Source organism: Neolamprologus brichardi, chromosome 12 (assembly GCF_056152115.1).
Source record: "Neolamprologus brichardi isolate AB-2024 chromosome 12, ASM5615211v1, whole genome shotgun sequence".
NCBI classification, from domain to species: domain Eukaryota; kingdom Metazoa; phylum Chordata; class Actinopteri; order Cichliformes; family Cichlidae; genus Neolamprologus; species Neolamprologus brichardi.
In genome coordinates, this window is record NC_142115.1 from 22,986,729 (window position 1) to 23,007,221 (window position 20,493).

At 38.8% G+C, this 20,493-nt stretch overlaps 1 protein-coding gene across 1 annotated transcript; it reads left to right on the forward strand.

The window, feature by feature from the left end:
• The first annotated feature begins 874 nt into the window (after nucleotides 1-874).
• Nucleotides 875-20,054, forward strand: rasef (RAS and EF-hand domain containing). The gene is made up of 17 exons (XM_035907353.2): nucleotides 875-1,179; nucleotides 8,608-8,754; nucleotides 9,988-10,078; nucleotides 11,335-11,430; nucleotides 12,316-12,393; nucleotides 12,497-12,612; nucleotides 14,540-14,608; nucleotides 14,857-14,923; nucleotides 15,297-15,385; nucleotides 16,244-16,538; nucleotides 17,494-17,616; nucleotides 17,978-18,128; nucleotides 18,354-18,435; nucleotides 18,559-18,673; nucleotides 19,079-19,186; nucleotides 19,356-19,432; nucleotides 19,823-20,054. The coding sequence occupies exons 1-17, from the start codon at nucleotides 875-877 to the stop codon at nucleotides 19,923-19,925; spliced, it is 2,112 nt and encodes a 703-aa protein (XP_035763246.2). The 3' UTR covers nucleotides 19,926-20,054.
• The last annotated feature ends 439 nt before the right edge of the window (nucleotides 20,055-20,493 follow it).

Below are 20,493 nucleotides of genomic sequence, written 5' to 3' on the forward strand. Positions count from 1 at the left end.
AAGTGTTTGCTCATAGGTGATCCTGAGCAAACACTTGATGTTGAGGTTTTCTCCATGTTTTTGTAGGGTCCTTATCTCACAATATACAGTGCCTTGAGGCAACTGTTTTAGTGATTTGAAACCATGTAAATAAAACTGATTTGAATTTGAAAGGTCCTCAGTATGATATAAATGTAAAGTCTACTATCAAATAGTTAATATTATTGTGTTGAAAAGTGATAAATAAATTAATATTTATGTATAGCTGTTTTTTTTTTATCTTCGCCTGTATTTAATGTGATTAATAGTCAAATAATAATTTATGCCTGGAAAAAATGGAAATTTAGACTACGTATCTGTTCTTCGTCTCAGTTACAGAAACTTCAGTTTATTCAGCTAGAACGATAATAGCCTTTCGCCACAGAGCCACTTTCATTTGGCCTGAAGCCCAGAGGTCTATTGTTAGGAAGAGAAAGGGGAGTGATCACACTGGCAGGTAGCGATGGCAGGCGCGTTACCTGAGGCAGTGAGACACAGCAGCTTTTTCCGTCCAGCTGGAACATTGGCTACAACAATCTGTAACATCACGCGTGAAGGCTACGCGGGAGCAAATGCTTTTATTTTAATGATAGTTTGGATTGTTTAAAATGGATTTCTTTGATCAAAACTTTTGTAAACGCACACCAGCTGTGGTAATGTTTGGATAGGAGCGGATTAACTGTGGAAGTTTGGAGTTTGGACTACTTTTGTTTTTTCCTGGTGTCTGGAAAGTAAAACGCTGGCGTTCCTGTAAGGTTTCAGGGTTTCGTCGTCTCGGTGGTGATTGTAATTTACCGAAACGCCTTCTTTTTTTTCTTTTTTTTACCCCAGCCAGCCACAGCCCCCTATCAAGGGAATGAGCGCAGAGGAACAGGACCGGCTGCGGTCCCTCTTTCACACCTACGATGTGGACAACTCCGGGCAGATCGAACGAAACGAGTTTCTCACAATCTGCGCAGAGCTACAGGTGTCAGCAGCCGAGGCTGACCGAATATTTGACCAGTTAGACGTCGACAACGACGGCACTGTCACCCTGCAAGAGTTCATCAGCGGATTTCACGACCGCTACGAGGCGGACATGGAGTCAGAAGGAGGCGACCCGTCCGCAGCTTGGGAAGACTTTGAGAGCAGACTGAACGAGCAGGCCAAGTTCATCCCCAGGTGAGAGTGCACAGCTGTTCTCTGGCCGGTAAGGGCGATGGGTACAGACGGGCGGATGTGTTTAAAATATGGAAATGTTCAGGAGATATGAGTGCGTTCAACAGTGAGCGCAGTGTGCGTAAAGGTGATAGTGACAATTAATCTTCACAGGGAAAATAGCACCTCTGAAGTAAAGCACACATCTAATTTAAAAAGGTGAACTCTGGGAAAGATCCAGTAGAGCACATTTCAAAGTTTGCCTCTACAAAACGACGAATCCATTTCCATCCATGACTAAAATCATTATTAATAATATGAAAATGAGAGTGCGCCTGTGTGAAAATCTCTGGATGTTCAAGTTTTTATTTTTTTGTTTTTTCCAGAATGCATGTAAGCTAAGGAGAGGCATTAATGGTGAACCCCCCTCACACACACAGGTGTATGGGAAGGTGCAAGCTGTGCAAATCACTCATGCTCTAACATAAAAGCAGACAAGGGGAGCAAACTCCAAAGCATGTTTAACAACTGTGCCAACTAAAAAAGTAATACTGCTTTAAAAAGTTCGCTTTGAGGTTTTCCTTTAAATAAACACTTTAAACTAAATAAATTCATCCATTCCTTTTTGGGTAGGTACAAAGACCTGCTGAAGCTGTTCTCACTTTCAGTGATGGTTGTAAAATCTCTATTCAAAGTGAGTTTGTTTCACCTTATTTAAGCAGATTAAAAACACATAAACCAACTTAGGGGCACGGATCGCTCAGTAGGTAGAGTGGTGGCCCCATGATCGGAAGGTCGGGGGTTCGACTCCACTGAACGGCTACCCTGAGGTACAGTGTTGGGGAGTAACGGAATACATGTACTGCCGTTACGTATTTAAAATACAAAATATGAGTAACTGTATTCCGTTACAGTTACCGTTTAAAAAGGTGGTATTTAGAATACAGTTACTTTGTTGAAATAAATGGATTACACATCGGTACTTCCCTGTTTCATATTGTGGCGGGTCAGGCCTGTTTGGGTTTTGTTTGACAGCTATGTTCTGTTGTTCCAGGTGGCACGGTTACGGTTGCCATGGTTACAGGGTGACGCTCTCTCTCTGCGTGTTTCCTGGGTGGGAGAGGCCTTTTTGTTGTTGTGCTAAGCTAATAGGCAGAATGCTACCGGTATAGCTCTAAAGAATGTAGCATCATAGGCAGTGTAGTCCGTGCTGCAGGGACAATGGACTGCCATACACGTTATGTGTCTGTGAGCGAGGGAGGGAGAAAAAGGAAAAGTACGAGCTGTCATCGAGCAAAAACGGGAGCTGGAAGCATGTAAATATAATAATAACCACTGCAGCCAAGAAGAGAGCCTGACGAGCCCAGTTGTAAGTAAGCTATTAAGACTCGACTGTACACCGTGTTCGTGTTTTCCTCCAAAAAACAATAAGTTCCGTTGGAGCAGCCTTTCAACGCCTCTCTCTGTCTCTCGCTAGCAAAGTTAACCCAGACAACAAAGTAAAGCTAGTTTTCGGCTAAGAGCCCGACGCAGAACCCACCGTATTAGCCAGAGGTCCCTTTACTACGGTTTGGAGCCGCGGACCTTCAGTAACAGTAATAAATCACAGCAACAGTACATTCATGTAGTTGTAAACAGCATGATAATATATTAAGTAATCCAAAGTATTCAGAATACGTTACTCTCATTGAGTAACGTAACGGAATACGTTACAGAATACATTTTGGGGCAGGTATTCTGTAATCTGTAATGGAATACATTTTAAAAGTAACCTTCCCAACACTGCTGAGGTACCCCTGAGCAAGGTACCGTCCCTACACACTGCTCCTCAGGCGCTGCATTGGTGGCTGCCCACTGCTTCACTGGGTGAATGGGTTAAATGCAGAGGAGCAATTTCCCTATGGGGACTAACACACATACACATTACACACATTACTTAGCCAATACTTATCTCACTGTGTGTAAAGAAATAGCCACAAGAATCGCAGGCATGTAATAACACAACCAGTATAAATATGAATGGAAGCTCTAAGGACGTTCCTGTTTACACTATAGCACATCTATATCCAGTTTATATGAATGGTCACGTGTGTACAGGGATGTTTGTGTAGACAGAAATGTCTTTTTTTATTTAACTAAAGCTAAAGGAGACCAAAATGAAAACATCTGAAGCAGTTACATAATCATAGCCACAATCATGCAGGATAACAGCTGATCTCAGTGTAACATCATCACCGACATCATGGCTGAACTCAAATAGCAAATTTCATATTGTGATTTTATTTTGCTAAATGCTGTTTCTGACTTGATCAGTGTGGTTTGTGTTGTCACTGTTGTTGGCACCAGTAAGACAATGTTGGGTCCTTGCTGCTGCTGTTCTCACCTTTTGGCTTTTAATGTGTCCAGATGGAAGCACAGAGAGATCCCAGAACAGATCCATGTACAGATCCACTGCAGTGGATCTGTGAATGTGAATAATACTGCACAGTGTAGTCGGTGTCATGACAGTAGATACTAGAGTACTAGAGTGCGACTGGAAGGTGTTCATCCTGGATTTCCGTGCTTCACCTTACATAACTGTAGTAATCACCTTCAATCTAACACCTAATGTGATGTTTTTAAATTGTTTTAAAAGTCTGTGCTCTTTGTTGGAGGAGAGGTGACATGAAAAATAAGTAATTAAAAAGCAGAGGAGGTTTTTTTTCTCTCTTGACCTGCAGTGTTATTTATTCCTTAACTCCTTAACGAAGGATGTTCTGCGATAATTTCTCAAAACTTTGTACAGGTTTGGCCTCGCAGTGAATATTTTTATATGCAAACTCAGCATTTTCCACAGAGAAATACATCAGTGTCACTGAAAATAACACTGTGGTGCGCTGTATCTGCTATGGTTTTTCATGTAGTTCTTAGATCTTCCTGGTAAGTATATTACATTTCTTATTATGTCATCACTTTGAGTTTTCTTTACTGATTATTAAGGTTTCATGATGCCCCCCAAAATCAACTATCATAAAATATAAACATGCATTAAGTATAACTCAGGGATGCAGTTCATCAACTGCTGTGAGGCTGTTTAGTCAGATGAAGTGAGCAGTTTCTGACTTTTGATTGAACCAGTTTCAAAAACATGACATCTCTTCAGGCTTAATTGCTACTTATTTGACCAGATAAGGCCTAATTTAAATACAGCACTCTGCAAAGTCATTCCTCTTTTCTTTATATTTTTTTAGGAAAATGGGAAAGGATTGGTTGAAATGTGAAGCCATACATGGAAATATAGTATATAAGGAAAAAGAGTTGGTACTATTCTTATGAGTTGATATTTCCTTTATTCTTTAACACCGTCTCATTCTCTGAGTAATGTTCAGCAGTAGTTCCAGGCTTCTTGAAGGACATATGAAGCTCTTCTTTGGATGTTGGCTGCCTTTTGTTCGATTATCTGTCCAGATGATCCCACACTGCTTCAATAATATTGAGATTTGGGCTCTGAGGAGGCCGGTCCATGACTGACTGTGTTCCACTGTGTTTTTTCTATCTGAATATGCTTTTACTGCTCTGGAAGAGTGTTTGGGAGCATTGTCATGCTGAAACATGAAGCCACTTCGCCATGCTTTCCAAATTCAGCAAGATCCCCCAAACCAGCCTTCTCTGTGTTTTACAGATGACTGTAGACTCTGACTGTTGTACTTCTCTCCTGATCTCCATCGTGCACACTGACTATGATTGAAACCAAACATTTAAAATTTAGATTCATAAGACATGGTGCAACTGATTCAGTCCAGTTCAGCTTTTTCTCTCCATTTCTCTTTATGTTTTGCATTTTTGTAGATTCAGCTAAGGAAATGAGAATAAACGATGTGTTTTTGTAACAAGCTGCTAGTAAGTGCCTAAAAATACATTTTAAAACTGATTGTTTTCCTAAGTGGTTTGTTATGTGTATGTGGCTCATCCTGTGAGTTAGGTGCATTTTTTATGCTTGAATTATTCATAAATCAGTATTAAGTGATAAAAACAGCTCTCTGAAAATGGTCACATCCAATGACTGGGCTCGATAATGCCTACTCGCTTTACACACACTGTAGACCCATCCATGTGCGTGTGGCCACTGGCCTTACATGGGACTTTTTCTCATGCTGTTGTGTTGCGGCATCAGGACATTGATTGTCACGGTGGTGCCGTCGGATAAATGCACTCTTTCATCTTCAAGCATTTATAGTCACTGTTACATCAGTCAGCTGAGGGAGGATAGTTTGGAAAACCCAGCACACGCTTCACTTCAGACAGATGTCTGTTTTCAGGAGCTGAAAAGATATTTTGTGTGAGAACAAGAAGACAAGTCAAGAGCAAAAAATCAATTTCTTTCTTATGCTTGAGAATGATCTAATGTGTTATGAACTTTGTTCAGTCTCTCAGCTGATGGAGACCGAGCCTGGAAAGATGGTTTGACCTATAAAAGGCTTTCACTGCTCGGTTTTCAAGAATTTTCTTCTAGGGGGGTCAAATGTCTCTACTCTGCATTTGTTGACATGATCAACTGTTTACAAAAATTGCATTTGAACACAAATTTCATAAATAAAAACAAGCTTTTACAGGGTTAAATTTGGGTCTCTTCATTTGATTTCATACTTTAGCCTTTTGCGTTTCTGAGTTTTCAGCAGCTGTAGATCATGTGACTCACCTAACAACTGCTCCTGTTTGTATCTTACCTTCACAGGTCTGACGTTAGTTTGTTTGCGTGCATTTCTATCATGACCCGTTTGTGTATAGCAATGTATGACTGTATGTACATGAAGCAGTCTATGTATGCACAGGATTACAGCCAGTCCACCCTATCAGAAAGCAAACAAACTCTCTACCGCTTTATGACCCACTTTTACCATCGGTGTAGGATGTGAAAATACAGAACACTTTATCACTGTATTACCATAATCACTCCGAAACGACATTCAGTGGCTATATTGCATAATGAAGTAGCAGATCTTCGGGTTTAACACACACCAGGAAAGCTATTTTGTTTTCAGGGTAAATAAACGAGAGGTTGCATCACTGGGAAGCAAAGTGACATACATGAAAAGAAGTATTCATTAAAAATCAGTCTTTAAAATTAGAAGAGTTATTCCAACATTAGATATTACTTAAACTGACACACAAACCGTTTTATTTTCTACTTGTTAAATAATCTTTAAAGGCTCAACAAAAATGTAGATTTGCTAAATATCTCAATTATGTTAACTGCTGTTAGGGTGGAGAGGTAGATAGAACAAACTTTATAGCAAACTTTCTACCGAGCTGATGAAATACTTTCTTCAGCCACTCAGAATAAAGTAGAACAGTTTGTCTACCTGTCAGAGGAGTGTTGACTTAAGGCATTCTTAATATTGTTTATTTAGTGTTTATTTTGTTTAATATTAGTGTAATTAAAGCTGTACTACACCTTGACTCATTTGTTACACTCCATTTTTCATATCGTAACATCAGTCTTGTTAGCAGATCAAATGAAAATCAGAACTCCAAATGCACAATTGCGATGAAAACAAGGATTTTTATCATTTGAAACATTTTCCCACAGTTAAAGACTTTTGACCCTGTTACTGTAATCCAGTGTTACCTACAAGAAATAATATGTTGTCTGCCATTTATCTAATTAATAATAAAAAGGTACATTTTTTGTGTGTCCACACCGCCATTGTTATTAAGAATATAAAACAAATACTCAAAAAATATTCAATAAATAATTAAACCTCTTGTGAATTTGTTGGATAATGTCTGTTTTTCGAGCATATTCAGCTGAGTCCGAACAAAGACAGAATTGTTTGTTATTTTATCTGTGTGTACCCTACAGTGGATTTTCATTCAAGACTGAGTGCATTTTCAGCTTTAAATATAACCCTATAATGACCTTTGTATCATATTTGACGGATGAGTTTCTGAGACCTTGTTCTCATCAACATCATCAGCACTTGCCATAATTTCAAAATGTTATGGACAAAGCTTCTTTTTTTGTCTAAAATTAACACTGTTGTTAACATAAAGTTGCCAAACACACCCAATGTATGAAATGCCATACAAAAAATATATAATTCATATATCATAAAAATATATCATACACAACATGATATAGCAAAAAATTGTTTGTGGATTTTGTTATAAGTTTGTTATAAGTTCCAAAAAATCAGAATTTTCTGGCAATTTTTTGATTGGTTGGGTCTTACAGGGTTAAGGGGATTAAAAAAAACTTTCATGAACTGTTTAGGAATTATAGACATTTTTTATACTACAACCAAGCCCAGACGAAAATCCGTTGAAGTCAGTGACTGAGGTCTAAAGCCCATGGACATCACCAAATGCTGTGTTTCGTCCCTTGAGATGCTCCGCCGGGTTTTTACTGCAGACACCTTCAGCTGCTGCTTGTTTCTGGGTCTCTTTGCCTTTATTGTCTTATTTCATGACTGAAAGCGGCTCTACTAGGTTGTGATCAGGTGACTGACTTGGCCATTGAAGATTATGTCATTTCTTTGGCTTGAAAAACTCTTGGGTTGCTTTTGCAGTCTGCTTTGGGTCATTATCCATTTGCACTGTGAATTTACACTGTGCCTGATCAGTATTAGCAGAGAGTACAGCCCTGTATACTTTACAACTCATCCTGCTACTTCTATCAGGAGTCACATCATCAGTAAACACTTGTGACCCAGTTCCAGTCACAGCCATACAAACTTCTCGTCCCATCATTTCGGTACAAATTAACCTTAGTTTCATCTGTCCAAAACATGTTTCCATTACTGTATTTTCTTAATGTTTTCTGGCTAAGGCTAATTTGGCCTTCATCTTCTTGAATCTAACCAGTGGTTTGCATTTTGTTGTAAACCCATGAAGATGTCTCTTGATTGTAGACTTTGACAATGATATGTCTTCCTCTTCAAGAGTTTATTCTTAACTTGGTTAGATGTTGTAAACTTTTTTTCTTAACCATCAAAATAATTCTGTCATCATGCACAGTGGTCTTTCAGGCCTTTTGTTGTTGCTGAGCTGGTCATTGCATTCATACTGAGCATCCCTGTGAAAAACTAACAAATTGTATTTCAACACTTGGAATTAAGATCTTTAGATCTTTTATCTGCTTTATTGGTCATGAAATAGGGCACAGACCTTACTTGGCCATGAAAATTGTCAGTATATTGTCAATTGCTTCTGAAGCTCTGAAAATGGGAGACTGTGTATAAAAATGTTTATATTGTTTAAACAGTTACTGCCATCCTTTTGCAAAACCATTGAATTAAAGCAGGAAGGCTTCACTTCAATCGCGTCTTGATTTTTTAAAATTTAAAATAGACAAAACTACAAAAATATTAATGAATCAAACCGTACAAACCAAAATTCTTCAATGTAATCCTCAATTTCTGCTAGCAAAAATTTGTTTGCAGAGAGCTCATTTATCTCCTGATTTTTCTCCAGGCGTGAGCAAGCAGCAACACTGTATCAGAACATCAGTCTGACTGAGCCCAGACTGATTCCTCAGTTTGAGAAAGTCATCCTCAACTTCACCAAAGAGATCAAACAGCAGAACTCAGAGATGGAGAACTTGGCACTTGCCATCAAACGGTGAGTATCATGCACACGCACATATATGATCAGTTATTACCTGTGAATGATTAGCAGATGACCTGCTCTACATACTGAACTACAGCCACCCTAATGAGCATGTGGCAAAGATGTAGACAGGACGAGTATGAACCACAGGAGAGAGACTTGAGCAACCAGATCATAAGTAAAACATATAACTACCAGTGCATCAATGTAGAGTGAACCTCTTAGTTTGACCTGTTGATGTCAGACATGACATCATCAGTACTTTAAAAATCAGGAAACTCTGGTTGGGCCTTTCCCTACACCTGACGTACACGAAGGCTGAGAACAGTCGATGTAAGTATGCACAAAGTAGTTAATTCTGCAGCCTAAAAAATATAAAGCAACCTGTGACTGAGTATTTGCTTTAATCTGCTGAATGTTTGATTTTGATGGCAACATAAAGCTTACACAAACAGGGTAGTAGGTGCAGCAATATTACTTTCACAATAGCAAATCATAGCAAATAAACATAGGTAGAGAGAATAATGTGCTTAATGTGGAAAAAGTCAATACTTCTGAGACAAGTGGAGAGTATTCCAACTGCTCATCCACGTTGTCACAGTGGCTGTTATTGCAAAGTGGAAGAATAAAAGAACTACAGCAACTTGTTCCTAAATTCTAACGCACAGCTGACTCAGTAATTACCGCGTTATAAACCTCCTTTGGCATTTAACATCAGCACAAACACTGTTCTCAGGGAGCTTCGTGTCATGGGTTTCCAAGGTCAAGAGCTGAATGCAAGCACAATGTCAGGTATTGGATGGATCAGTGCAAAGCATGCCAATGCTTATAGGAGCAGTGGAAGTAAAAGTCAAGCTCACTTTCTGTGAAGTGATGAATCACGTTTCCCTTTCTGGAGTCTGATGGACAAGTTTGAGTCTGGCCAGTGCCAGGAGAACCTGAGTTGTGTGCCTGCTGTGAAGTTTGGTGGAGTAGGGATAACAGGAAAGAAGAGTGTGAGTCAGGCCCTCTCGTCTAACATCAGTATCTGGCCTCAAAAACGTTCTTATGTATGATTGGACAAAAGTAGCATGACTGTTTGATACTTATTAGTCAAGCTTGTTTTCTAAGAAATTACAAATGTTTTTGTGTCAATCCAAATGTCAGGCGAACCATAAATACTGTCACAAATCAGAAAGTTAAGTTAGCGTCACATGGATAGAAGTATCTGGAATCTAGTGAGGTGATCTTATTACTGTGTTACAGAGCGCAGGACCAAGCATCAATGCAGCTCAGTGAAATGGAGGAAGAAATGGACCAACGCATTCAAGCTACCGAGAGAAAAACACGTGAGAAGGTGGGACCAATGCCGAGCCCACAAGACACACATATGAGACCCTCCACTGCAGACCCGTGACTTTGTGTTTTTACACTGTTTGCTTTTTCCAGCTAGTTGCTATGATGCGTTTCTTTCCCTGGAGTTTGTGTAGGCAAAGTGATAAGCAGGGCGCGTTTGTTCAGCTCTTCCCTCATGTCAAACAAACATACGCAGCCGTGTAGCAGCTTACTGATCCCAATTCAGACACGCCTGCTGCTCTCACAACTCTGTGGATATAAAACAGCAGATAGCTCGAGGTGCTGGGGCATGTTTTATCCTCTATTCTAAAATGATAAGGCTGTATGTGTTGGTGGTGATAAGGATGGTGGTGTGTGGATAAAGATGATAATCTAAAAAGAGCCAGGTCAGCTACATCAACATGTGGCTGACCTGAACTTTGAATTGTTTAACCTGCTTTTTATTGACTGATGAAGTTAAATCTCTATGAATTCTGTCTGTTTGTCAAACGTATCCACATCCACAGCTAGAGTAGGCAAATTTGTTACTACAGCAGCTCTTTAATGCCTAAATTTAGGTCTGTTTATGTCTTAATATATCGTCTATGAATTAAAAGCCCACGGATTTGGAGCCTCATGGAAGCTGCAGATATTTCCCAAAATCCAGCAGAACACATAATCAGTGTTTTGTGGAAAATGATAAGCTTTGATAACAGCATTTAGCTTTCCATAACATGAAATAAAATGCAATAAAAGGAAGAAAAGCTGACAAAGACTGGCAGAAACATAAAGCATCACTTGTTATATCAGGAAACAAACCATTGAATTTATTTAAACACGTTGATTTTATCTGTGGTTCTGACGTTTCTTTAAAAGTTGTGAATATAAACTCTGTTTTATCACTGTGCCTAAAGTTATGTAAGTGTTCTCCATTGACTCAGCTAACTCAGGCTCTACTGTTTGTTTTGTCTAAGAAAAGCACACAAAATTAGAGGGCGGTCACCTGTATCCTCTCACACCATGATATACACACTGTCATATCCTGGCACCTGTAACGGAGGAATTTATTTTGGAAATTGTACATTAAAAAAAGTTTTTGATTCCTCAGACCCTTCATCAAATGGTTTAAAATCCACCTTAAAATCGCTTTATGCAGAGTAAGAAGCAAAAACCAATCACACACATGCACAAACACACAAATCATACAGGAAACTGCCTTTCTGATGCAACTGATTGATATATTTTCTGTTTGGGGGGGTTGTATTTGTGCTTTTGCAGGAGAAGAAGCGAGCAGAGGCTTCGCTGAGTGAATTACGAAGAAGTTATGAAACTGAAGTGTGTGAGCTGCAGTGTAAGATCCAGAGGATGCAGATGGTACATTTTTCACTTGTCTGGCTGAGTTCTGGTTTTTTACAACATAATTGCTGTAATGGTGGTTTTAAACATATTTATATGATACTGACACGATAAGGATTTTACACTCAAAACAAATTTAGATCCAAAATGCTGACTTTAACTCATTTTAATTATATTAGAACATTATTAGTAAATATATTAGTACAATGTAAAATGTTAACTTTAATGGAATTGGGTTTAAATTTGATTGGTATACTGTTCAATTTATACCACATTTTTCTTAATAATTAATTAATTGAGTAAATAAACCTTTGATTTTATATATCTCATGTTTATTGAGGATGAAGAACAATTTTCTGGGTCCATTTCAGAACTTAACATCTTTGAAAGCAGGAAGCAGCTTCACAGAGTCCATTAAATCTCAGCTGGACCTCTTTAACTGAAACTTCACAGTAAATATTTGGATGAGAAAAATCTACTATTGCTTCTCAATCTGACTGAGGTCCTTCTTACTGAAGATTTCAAGTCAGCTGTTTACAAGGGAAGTGATTTCATGCAATCTTGAAGAGCAGATCAAGCATGCAGAGAAGTTATTGTGTTGGGTTGGTCTTAATGAAGACATCTGTGTATGTGTCCAAGCATTTGCATCAGGTCTGAGAACATGCACGGAAAAAAGCATCCTGAAAGTCATCAGGTTAAAATGTTTAAATAGTACAAATTTAGCCGTTTTATGAAACTTTTTTTCCCCACTCCTCTGAAACTGATTTGTAAGAGCTGTTTATTTTATTTTATTTTATTTTAACCAATTAGAATCGACATTTCTGGATGCATGTAAAAGTAAAAGTAGCCCACAAGAGTGAGAAGGTCGAATAATCTTTATCCTATACATTTCAACTTTACCAGATAGAGGAGAAGTACAAGAACATCACAGTGAAAGACGAGAGCCCGGCCTTGAAGAAGAAGATCAATGAGCTAACACTGGTGAGAGTGAATGTATTTGAACTCATTTATACAGTCATTATGCTTCCTGCTTACAACACACAGCTGTAATCTTCTGTTTTGCTGCTTGTCTGTGCATCTGCAGGAGAACCAGCGGTTAAAGCAGGAGCTGCTGAGGTCTCAGACCAAAGTCGCCTGCCTGCAGAGTGAGATGGACTCGCTGAAGACCGAGCTAACCGATCAAAGCATCAACTCTGAGCGGTAAATCGGTTTGGCTGCTTTTGTTAAATAATTTAAACCCTCACTACAGATTTTGACGTGTGGTCCGTGGAGTTAAAGTTGAGCACCAGATCTAATTAGCCACATGTTATTTATTCTTTTTACTTTTTTTACATCGATGATTAAAAAAGAAACAAAAAAATAAAAAAAGATTTTTACTTCACATCATTTAGCTCTCTCTAAACACATACAGTTTCACTGCACACTATGAAAGTCTAAACCTCCACTATTGATGAAAAGAAGTTGCAGAACAGGTTTGTATTTCCACCTTTTTCTTTCCTTGTTTAAAGATTAATGAGAACTTGAGAAAAATAAATATTTACACTTGTAAAACCACTGAATACACTTCATACAAGCTAAATGTACTGACTCTAGAAGAATCCACTATACCTTATAACACGACCCCACCCCTGAGCCGTGTAACAGAGACAGACGACGGAGGCATAACCTCTCTTGGTTGTCTGTCTGCATGTTGGCTCCTGGGAATTTTATTGTGTTGTCACAGCTGAAACAGGATATCCTGGAGTGCCTTCACACGTACGATAACATCTTTGGGAGCGTTACCTAGTAACAGACGCAACAGAGACAAAGGGAGGAGAAAACCCTGCCTGCTTCTGACTCATTAGGTTGACACTTTTGTTCCTCCATCTCTGAGGAGTCTCGCGTGTCTTTCAGTAACTTTGCAAAATTGTGACAGACGTGGAAAAAAGGAGAAGACTGTATAAAAATATCAGCCATTATTTAATGGGGAAACTATGATGATTTTATTGAAAATATGTAATAGATTCAAGATTGATGTTTTTACCTACTATGTTTTTACATATTACAATAAGAGAAAACTTCCCAATAAACCATTTAGCAGGGGAAAAAGCAGAACAGAGGAGGGATCCCTCTTCCAGATGTTTATATTTTACATTACCTGCCTTCAGACAGCAGACTGTAAATAAAAGAAAACCATAGTGCTAAAGCCAGTTTTCTGTGTCAGGCTGTATGCAATTTTTGTTTACTATTGGAATCACCTCACTTCTGAAGCAGCCTCCAGTGGCCACTAGAGATACTGCAGGTTTTGGTACCCATGTTGGTTATATTTTGCAGTAGCTGCTGTTTGACTGAAGATCCTAAATTTATTTTAAAGTGTTGCATCTTTAATTTACTTTGGTTGCTTCCCCTTCTGGTTTAACAATATAAGAATTAGTCAAAATTGTAGAATTTATCATTTGAAAGTGTCATGTAATTAATATCCTTAGTATCCTTATTTTCTCATTATATTGTTTTATGTACTTTAATCATGAAGGTTTGTAAAGCAAGGCCACTTTTGACTCATAAACTAAGTGCTCAGCCAGACTGAAAAACAGGAAGTTTAAGTGCACAGGCATATTAATAGATAAGACACAGAAAAGAGGAACTTTGCCATATAAGCAATGTTTGAAACTGTGTGACGTGTAAAGTACCAAAATAACACCTATATGAGGCACAGTTTATGATTCTAATGTTAGAGATCCTGCAACTGGCGTTTGGGCTGTGCAGGGGTCTCCCTCTTTCGAAAGATGATTGAATAAGAAGAAATATAAATGTTTTAACACACTATGAGTCGGTTTTCTCTGTTCTATCATGGGGACAAAAGAATCGGGGTTAATAAAAGTAATCCGTACATTTAAGGAGTTTGTGTTGTTTAAGCTTTGTGCAGAAACTGAGGCCCTAAACAGTGATGAACATACAAAAATATGTAACACTTTAGATATGTTTTTTTTAAAATTGATAGATAAGTATATGCTTGTGTTCAGATTTAGTAACAATTGGCTCCACAATGTAGTGGTTTACACATTCACCTTAAAAGAAGGAGGAAGGGTATCTGGTGTAAAGCTTTTCTTTAGATTTACTAACTGTGTTTCTGTCTGTTTTCCTGCAGAGACGAGGAGCTCATGAAACACTTCTCTGATGAACGAGACATCCTGGAGAATCAGATTGATATTCTACAGTAAGCCAGATAATAACACACACACACACACACACAAACACACACACACACACACACACACACACACACACACACACACAAACACACACATCTGCTGAAACTGATTTTACAAGGTTGCCTACATTTAAAATGTCTTTTCTCTCTCCCACTGTGTGTGTGTGTGTGTGTGTGTGTGTGTGTATGTGTGTGTGTGTGTGTGTGTGTGTGTGTGTGTGTGTGCGTGTGTGTGTGTGTGTGTGTGTGTGCAGGACAGCCAACAGGAAGCTCCATGACAGCAATGACGGCCTGAGAGCAGCTCTGGAGAGGATAACGAGGGTAAAGCTGAACACTTAATAAAGTTACTTCATTCACAAAATAAGTAAAGACATTTTAAATGTCTTCACTTAGCACATTTTAGTATCTTAGTTTGATTTGATCCACTCATTTGATTGGACTGCAGCCTATTTTTAAAAAGTAATTAGTCTTTAAATAAATTTATCCTAAAAGCTCATATGTGCAAAATGTTATTTCATTAATTTAAGTTATCAGTAATTTGAAAATAATAATAATAATAATTTTCTGGGAATTATTTCATCATTTAGGCTCTAAGGGGTCATTAAAAACTGTGCACTGCCTTACAACATAACATCATTCACATCTAACATTATAACAATACATTTTATAGTTTATTTTTGTTTCTTGTGTGTAGCAGTCTAACGGAGGATCACCAGGAGAATTTAAGGAAAGAAGCAGAAGTAAAAGCATCTGCTACACATCACCATATGCATTATTAGACAGGTACGGTCTACAAACAACACAGATGACAAAGAAGAGCATCTGTGCATTAAATTTACATTAATCACCTGTATATTCTCTGCACTGGCACACTAGAGCTGGTCTTACACCAAAAATGGAATTTTTGGTGTATATATATATATATATACATATATTTGGAACTGGCAAGGTTTCTTTTCCCATGTGACTTTTTATTTGTCTAGTAGATTTTGCTGCAAGTTATTTATTTAAGCTGCTGTGAGAAGCTGAACCATGAGATTCTGCAGTTATCCGGCATAAAGGTTTTGTTTTTGTACCATAAAGCAGCAAATTCAGGCCCAGTTTTGCACTAATAAGAACTTTTTGCATCTTAAAAAGAGACAATAAAAGTCTTTTCTTTTGACCAGTGAATACAATGTATGTGAAGATTAGTTTTACCTCTCTGAAACGTTAATTAAAAAAAGATTCAGGTATGTAATTATTACAGTTTTAGCTTGTGGTGATGCCTTTTGGCACTTTTACAGGCATTTAGGCAGAAGCAATATGAAAACAACATATTTATGGGAGTGTGCACACAAGATCATGTACTTTATACAAAAACTACCCATGCACATAACATTTTAAAATATTGTTTACAGGTTTAATATATAACTTAAAAATTGATCTATCATATGTCTTTAGTACTTTACTTTATTACTATTCATTAAAAACCATGTAGACTGTGTAAATGATATTACAAAAGAGCGTATTAACCCAAAATAAGTCCAGGACATTAAAAAAAAAACCCTCCCATCTAGCTACAGGAAAACCAACAAAACTACTTCATGTGTGAAATGACCTACTACCTGAATTTGTGTTTTTTATTGCCTTTCTCCTTCTCAGGTACCGCATGGACGAGTATCCTCTGTTCAGCCGCCGGCCCAGCGGTGACACCCTTGCCTTGGCCATGTGTGACCCTGGCCTGAGGCGCAGGCACAGCAGCGAGTGTGAGGAGGACAGCCTGCCTGAGATCTACGTGGACAGTGGCCTGTCGACGCTCAGAGGCTCACATGGAGGCTATGACTCAGAGCATGAGGTCAAGGGTCAAGAAGAAGAAGACGAGAATCACAGTCAGGAGAAGAAAAAGGAGGACGACGATAACAACGACAGTGTAATCGGAGAACTCTCTGACACTGAGGTAAGACCATAATCATGTCCAGCTTATAGCTACATATTTGACACCACAGATGTAATAACTTGAAGAAGAAAGGAAGTGGGCTTATTCAAGTCTGTGGAGACGTTTCACCTCCAATCTAAGAGGTTTCTTCAGGTATAAAAGCAAAAGATGGAGAGTCCCAGGTATTTAACCCTTAGTGGGGGTGGTCCCCTTTGGAGGTGGTTCTTGGTCTGCTATTGATCGCGTGCGTCATCACATGAGCCATGCTGTGAAAAAAGGCGTTACCATCACCGGGGGTTAAGGGTGAAGCCACTGTAAGGCCTCGCCCCACCCTATCATGTGGCCTATTGAGGTCACCTACAGCAACAGTGGAAAGACTTGAATGGGCGTTGAAGTGCCTGGAAACCTTTGCCAACCTTTGTTGCACACACAGTGTTCATGGTGATGGCCTCTTTTGCTCCTCCTTTAAACCATCTGTCTTCCCTCCAAAGAGCTTCCTTTTACCTTTTAGTGTAGATCTACACCTGAGTCTGTTCCTGTTGAGGTGCCTCTTCAATGTTGTGTCATGCATTTGTGGAATGGCTGTTTGGTTTCTCCGGCGTAGATCTCCAAGTACTCCTGCACTTTGATGTTTAGCTTGTGTTTGGGAGTTTTGATCTTGGGATGGACCAGTTTTTGCACCGTCATGCTTGAATAAGTTTCTCTGACTAACCTGTTTGAAAAGGGATGACCAAGTTGTTCCATAGTGCTGTTACCTATGATACTTATGCATACACCATTTTAATTCCCTCTTTTTCAAGCTCTTGAGACCACCATGACCTGGATGACTGAGAACCTACATAAACGATAATAATTAATGATTAAATAAAAACTGGTGTTTAAACACATAGAGAGTGGAAATAGATAACTCCAGGGGGAAAAAGTGTATTCTTGCCTTGAATGCTTAACTATCTGAGACTTTGTGTCTACATCACAGCCAGCAGAGACACAGGATGGGGAATCAGCATTCGGATCAGACAGCAGCTCAGTTTTGGACTGGAAGCCGTCTGAACCACCAGCTCCAACAACGAGAAAGGCCCTTAGTGCCATCAATGTTCAGGTGCGAGAGAAAATTATGAGAGGAGTCATAAAAGAGGGTTCTTTTATTTTGTAAGAAAGGTCAGAAAAACAGGATTATTGGGGTTATTGTTGAAATTTAAGTTACAGTCAGATTTCTGGAAAAGTTTTTGTAATTATTTAGAGACCTTACCAGACTTTGTGACCCTTCGTCTCTTCCTAACATTTTGACATTGTAGAAAGAAAAATGTATGAGGAAGGTACATTTCGCTCTGTAGTAGCTATGGCTATGGACTGATTATGTGTAAGTCATCGCTAGTAAGAGTTGAGGAAACTATTTGCTGATGATAAAGTGAATTCAACTTTATCATCTGGAGAACACCATCTCCCTGTCACCGCTACAGAAGGAGGACAAGGACAGCACTGACCTGGGCTACATGACGTCCGAGAAGGCTTACAGGATCGTGTTAGCTGGGGACGCTGCTGTGGGGAAATCCAGCTTCCTGCTTCGCCTCTGCAAGAATGAATTCAAAATGAACTCTAGTGCAACTCTGGGTGAGCTGGACACAAACTAAAAGCAAGCATTTTAATGTCATGTCCTCTTCTCTACAAGAAGCTTTGTAAATAAAAGCTTGGAGGAAGTTTCAGCTGACTAGTTAATGCTTAATTTTTGTACACTGTGAAGTAAGATAATTAAAATAGTATAATGTAGTTATTCTGATCAGCTATTGAACACTTTCACTTGCTTCCTTCTTGACTGGATCTTCTTTGTGTTTTCAGGAGTGGATTTCCAGATGAAAACACTAATTGTGGACGGAGAGCCCGTGCTGCTTCAACTCTGGGATACGGCGGGGCAGGAGAGGTATGTGTTGGTGTGGATAGTACGTGTTGCTGTTTCTTGACAAATATATAAATAGCACTTCGTTAGTGGAGTACATGAGGTTTGTAACTGTCTAGTTTGAGCCATCTCCTGTGCTATTTTCAGGTTTCGCAGTATTGCGAAGTCTTACTTCCGCCGGGCAGACGGTGTTTTGTTGCTGTACGACGTCACCTGCGAGAAGAGCTTCCTCAATATTAGAGAGTGGGTGGATATGATTGAGGTAAAGCAATACCCTCCACAGCTATACGGTTACCACCTGACACACTTTGAAATGAGCTGTCCAGGCATCAGAAACATGTATAATATAGTCATATGGTTAAGTGTGTCCACTGTGACGCTGGCAGCATTTGTGTTATCAAAAGATATTTAAAGGTCACACTGATTATTCTGCTTGTTTTTCTTCATTTACATGCAGCCAATATGTAAGTGTTGGATAAGCATGCATTCAATATGATCTGGTGTTCTGTGTGTGTGTGTTTTTTGTATATTCGGTCAGTGGTTTCCTCATATAATGCACTGTACAGAAGTTTGTGCTCAGTGTAAAACAAGTTCAGCACACCTTCCGTAACCTGTCACAAGAGATTTCAATATGATTATTATTATTGTTCATTGTTTTTCTTGGCAGGATGTGTCCCACGAGGACATTCCCATCATGCTTGTGGGTAATAAGTCTGATCTTAGACAAGGTGGAATTGGCTGCGTTCCTGCCAGCTACGGGGAGAAACTTGCCATGGTAATTACAAATAAAAAACCCTTTATTTTACCAGACATTTACATTGCAGTTACCTGTTACACCTCCAACTTAGAGAGAAATCATATAAACTGTAACCTGTAATTCGAGGAATGAATGGCAGTAAATAAAAATGTTAAAACATTAAATGTTTCCTGTCTCTGACCAACAGACATACAACACTCTGTTCTGTGAAACTAGCGCCAAAGATGGATCCAACATCCTGGAGGCCGTGCTGCACCTGGCCAGGTGAGATTCACACACCTGATTATTCCAAAACAAAACAAAACTGTGGGACTTCATGAATTAGACATTAAGAAGCTAACATTTTGTCATTAGTTGGGTGGAGGATGGATGTTGTATATACAGCTTATATCGTATCACTAACTAAGCATTGCCAGTGATGATCAGTAACACATTAAGAACAACAAGTTTAAACGTCCACCAAGGGATACATCATTGTATGATAACAATAAATACTGTTTGACCTTTTGTTTTACAAGTGAAACACTTTCTTAATTGTTAATAATTTTCTGCATTCTGTCATTTAAAAGTAAAACTTTCTTTTTCTTTTTTCTTCCACATTCCCATTCTTTCACCTGTTTACCCGTCTTACCTGTGTTTTTTTCCACTCCACAGACAGGTAACAAAGTTCGCCAACTATGAAGAAATAAGCAGTCGTCAGTCGCTGCCGATTTTAGACGCTCCCAGAAATCAGCCAAAATTCTCCTGCTGCACCTGATCAAACTCGTCCACACTGGACTTAATGTGGACTGTGCACATGCGAAAAGACATTAAAAGCAGAGCAGGAACAAATTATCAATGTGAATAACCGCAGCTGGATTAAGAGGGTGAAGTTAAGAAGTGGAGAGACGGGACATTACAAACATTTATTTGCTAAATCTTTTAACCGCTGACTTTGTCGCTGGATCTTGGCTTCAACCTCTCGCCATGTCAAAGTTTTTTTCATTATGCTATAACAAATTTGCCTTTTTCTGTTTGGTGTAATTTACACTGTTTGACTAATAAAGCAGGTGACACAGGAGAAGCGAAAGGTAGCTGTGAGAGTAAAGTAGACTTTTAATGTGAGGTTTAAATCTGAGGCCAGGTGAGTGAGCATGGTTGTGATATTTATGTTGTTAAATATTTGCACTTGGCAGAAAATAGAAAGTTAGTTTGGTTTATGTTCCTGACAAGAAAGTACAGATCCTGATATACAGTGTTGCAAAAAAGTTTGTTTCCCCTTTCCTGATTTTTTTTTTTTTTTTTTGGCATATTCGTCACACTTCAGTTCTTATATGATGATTTCA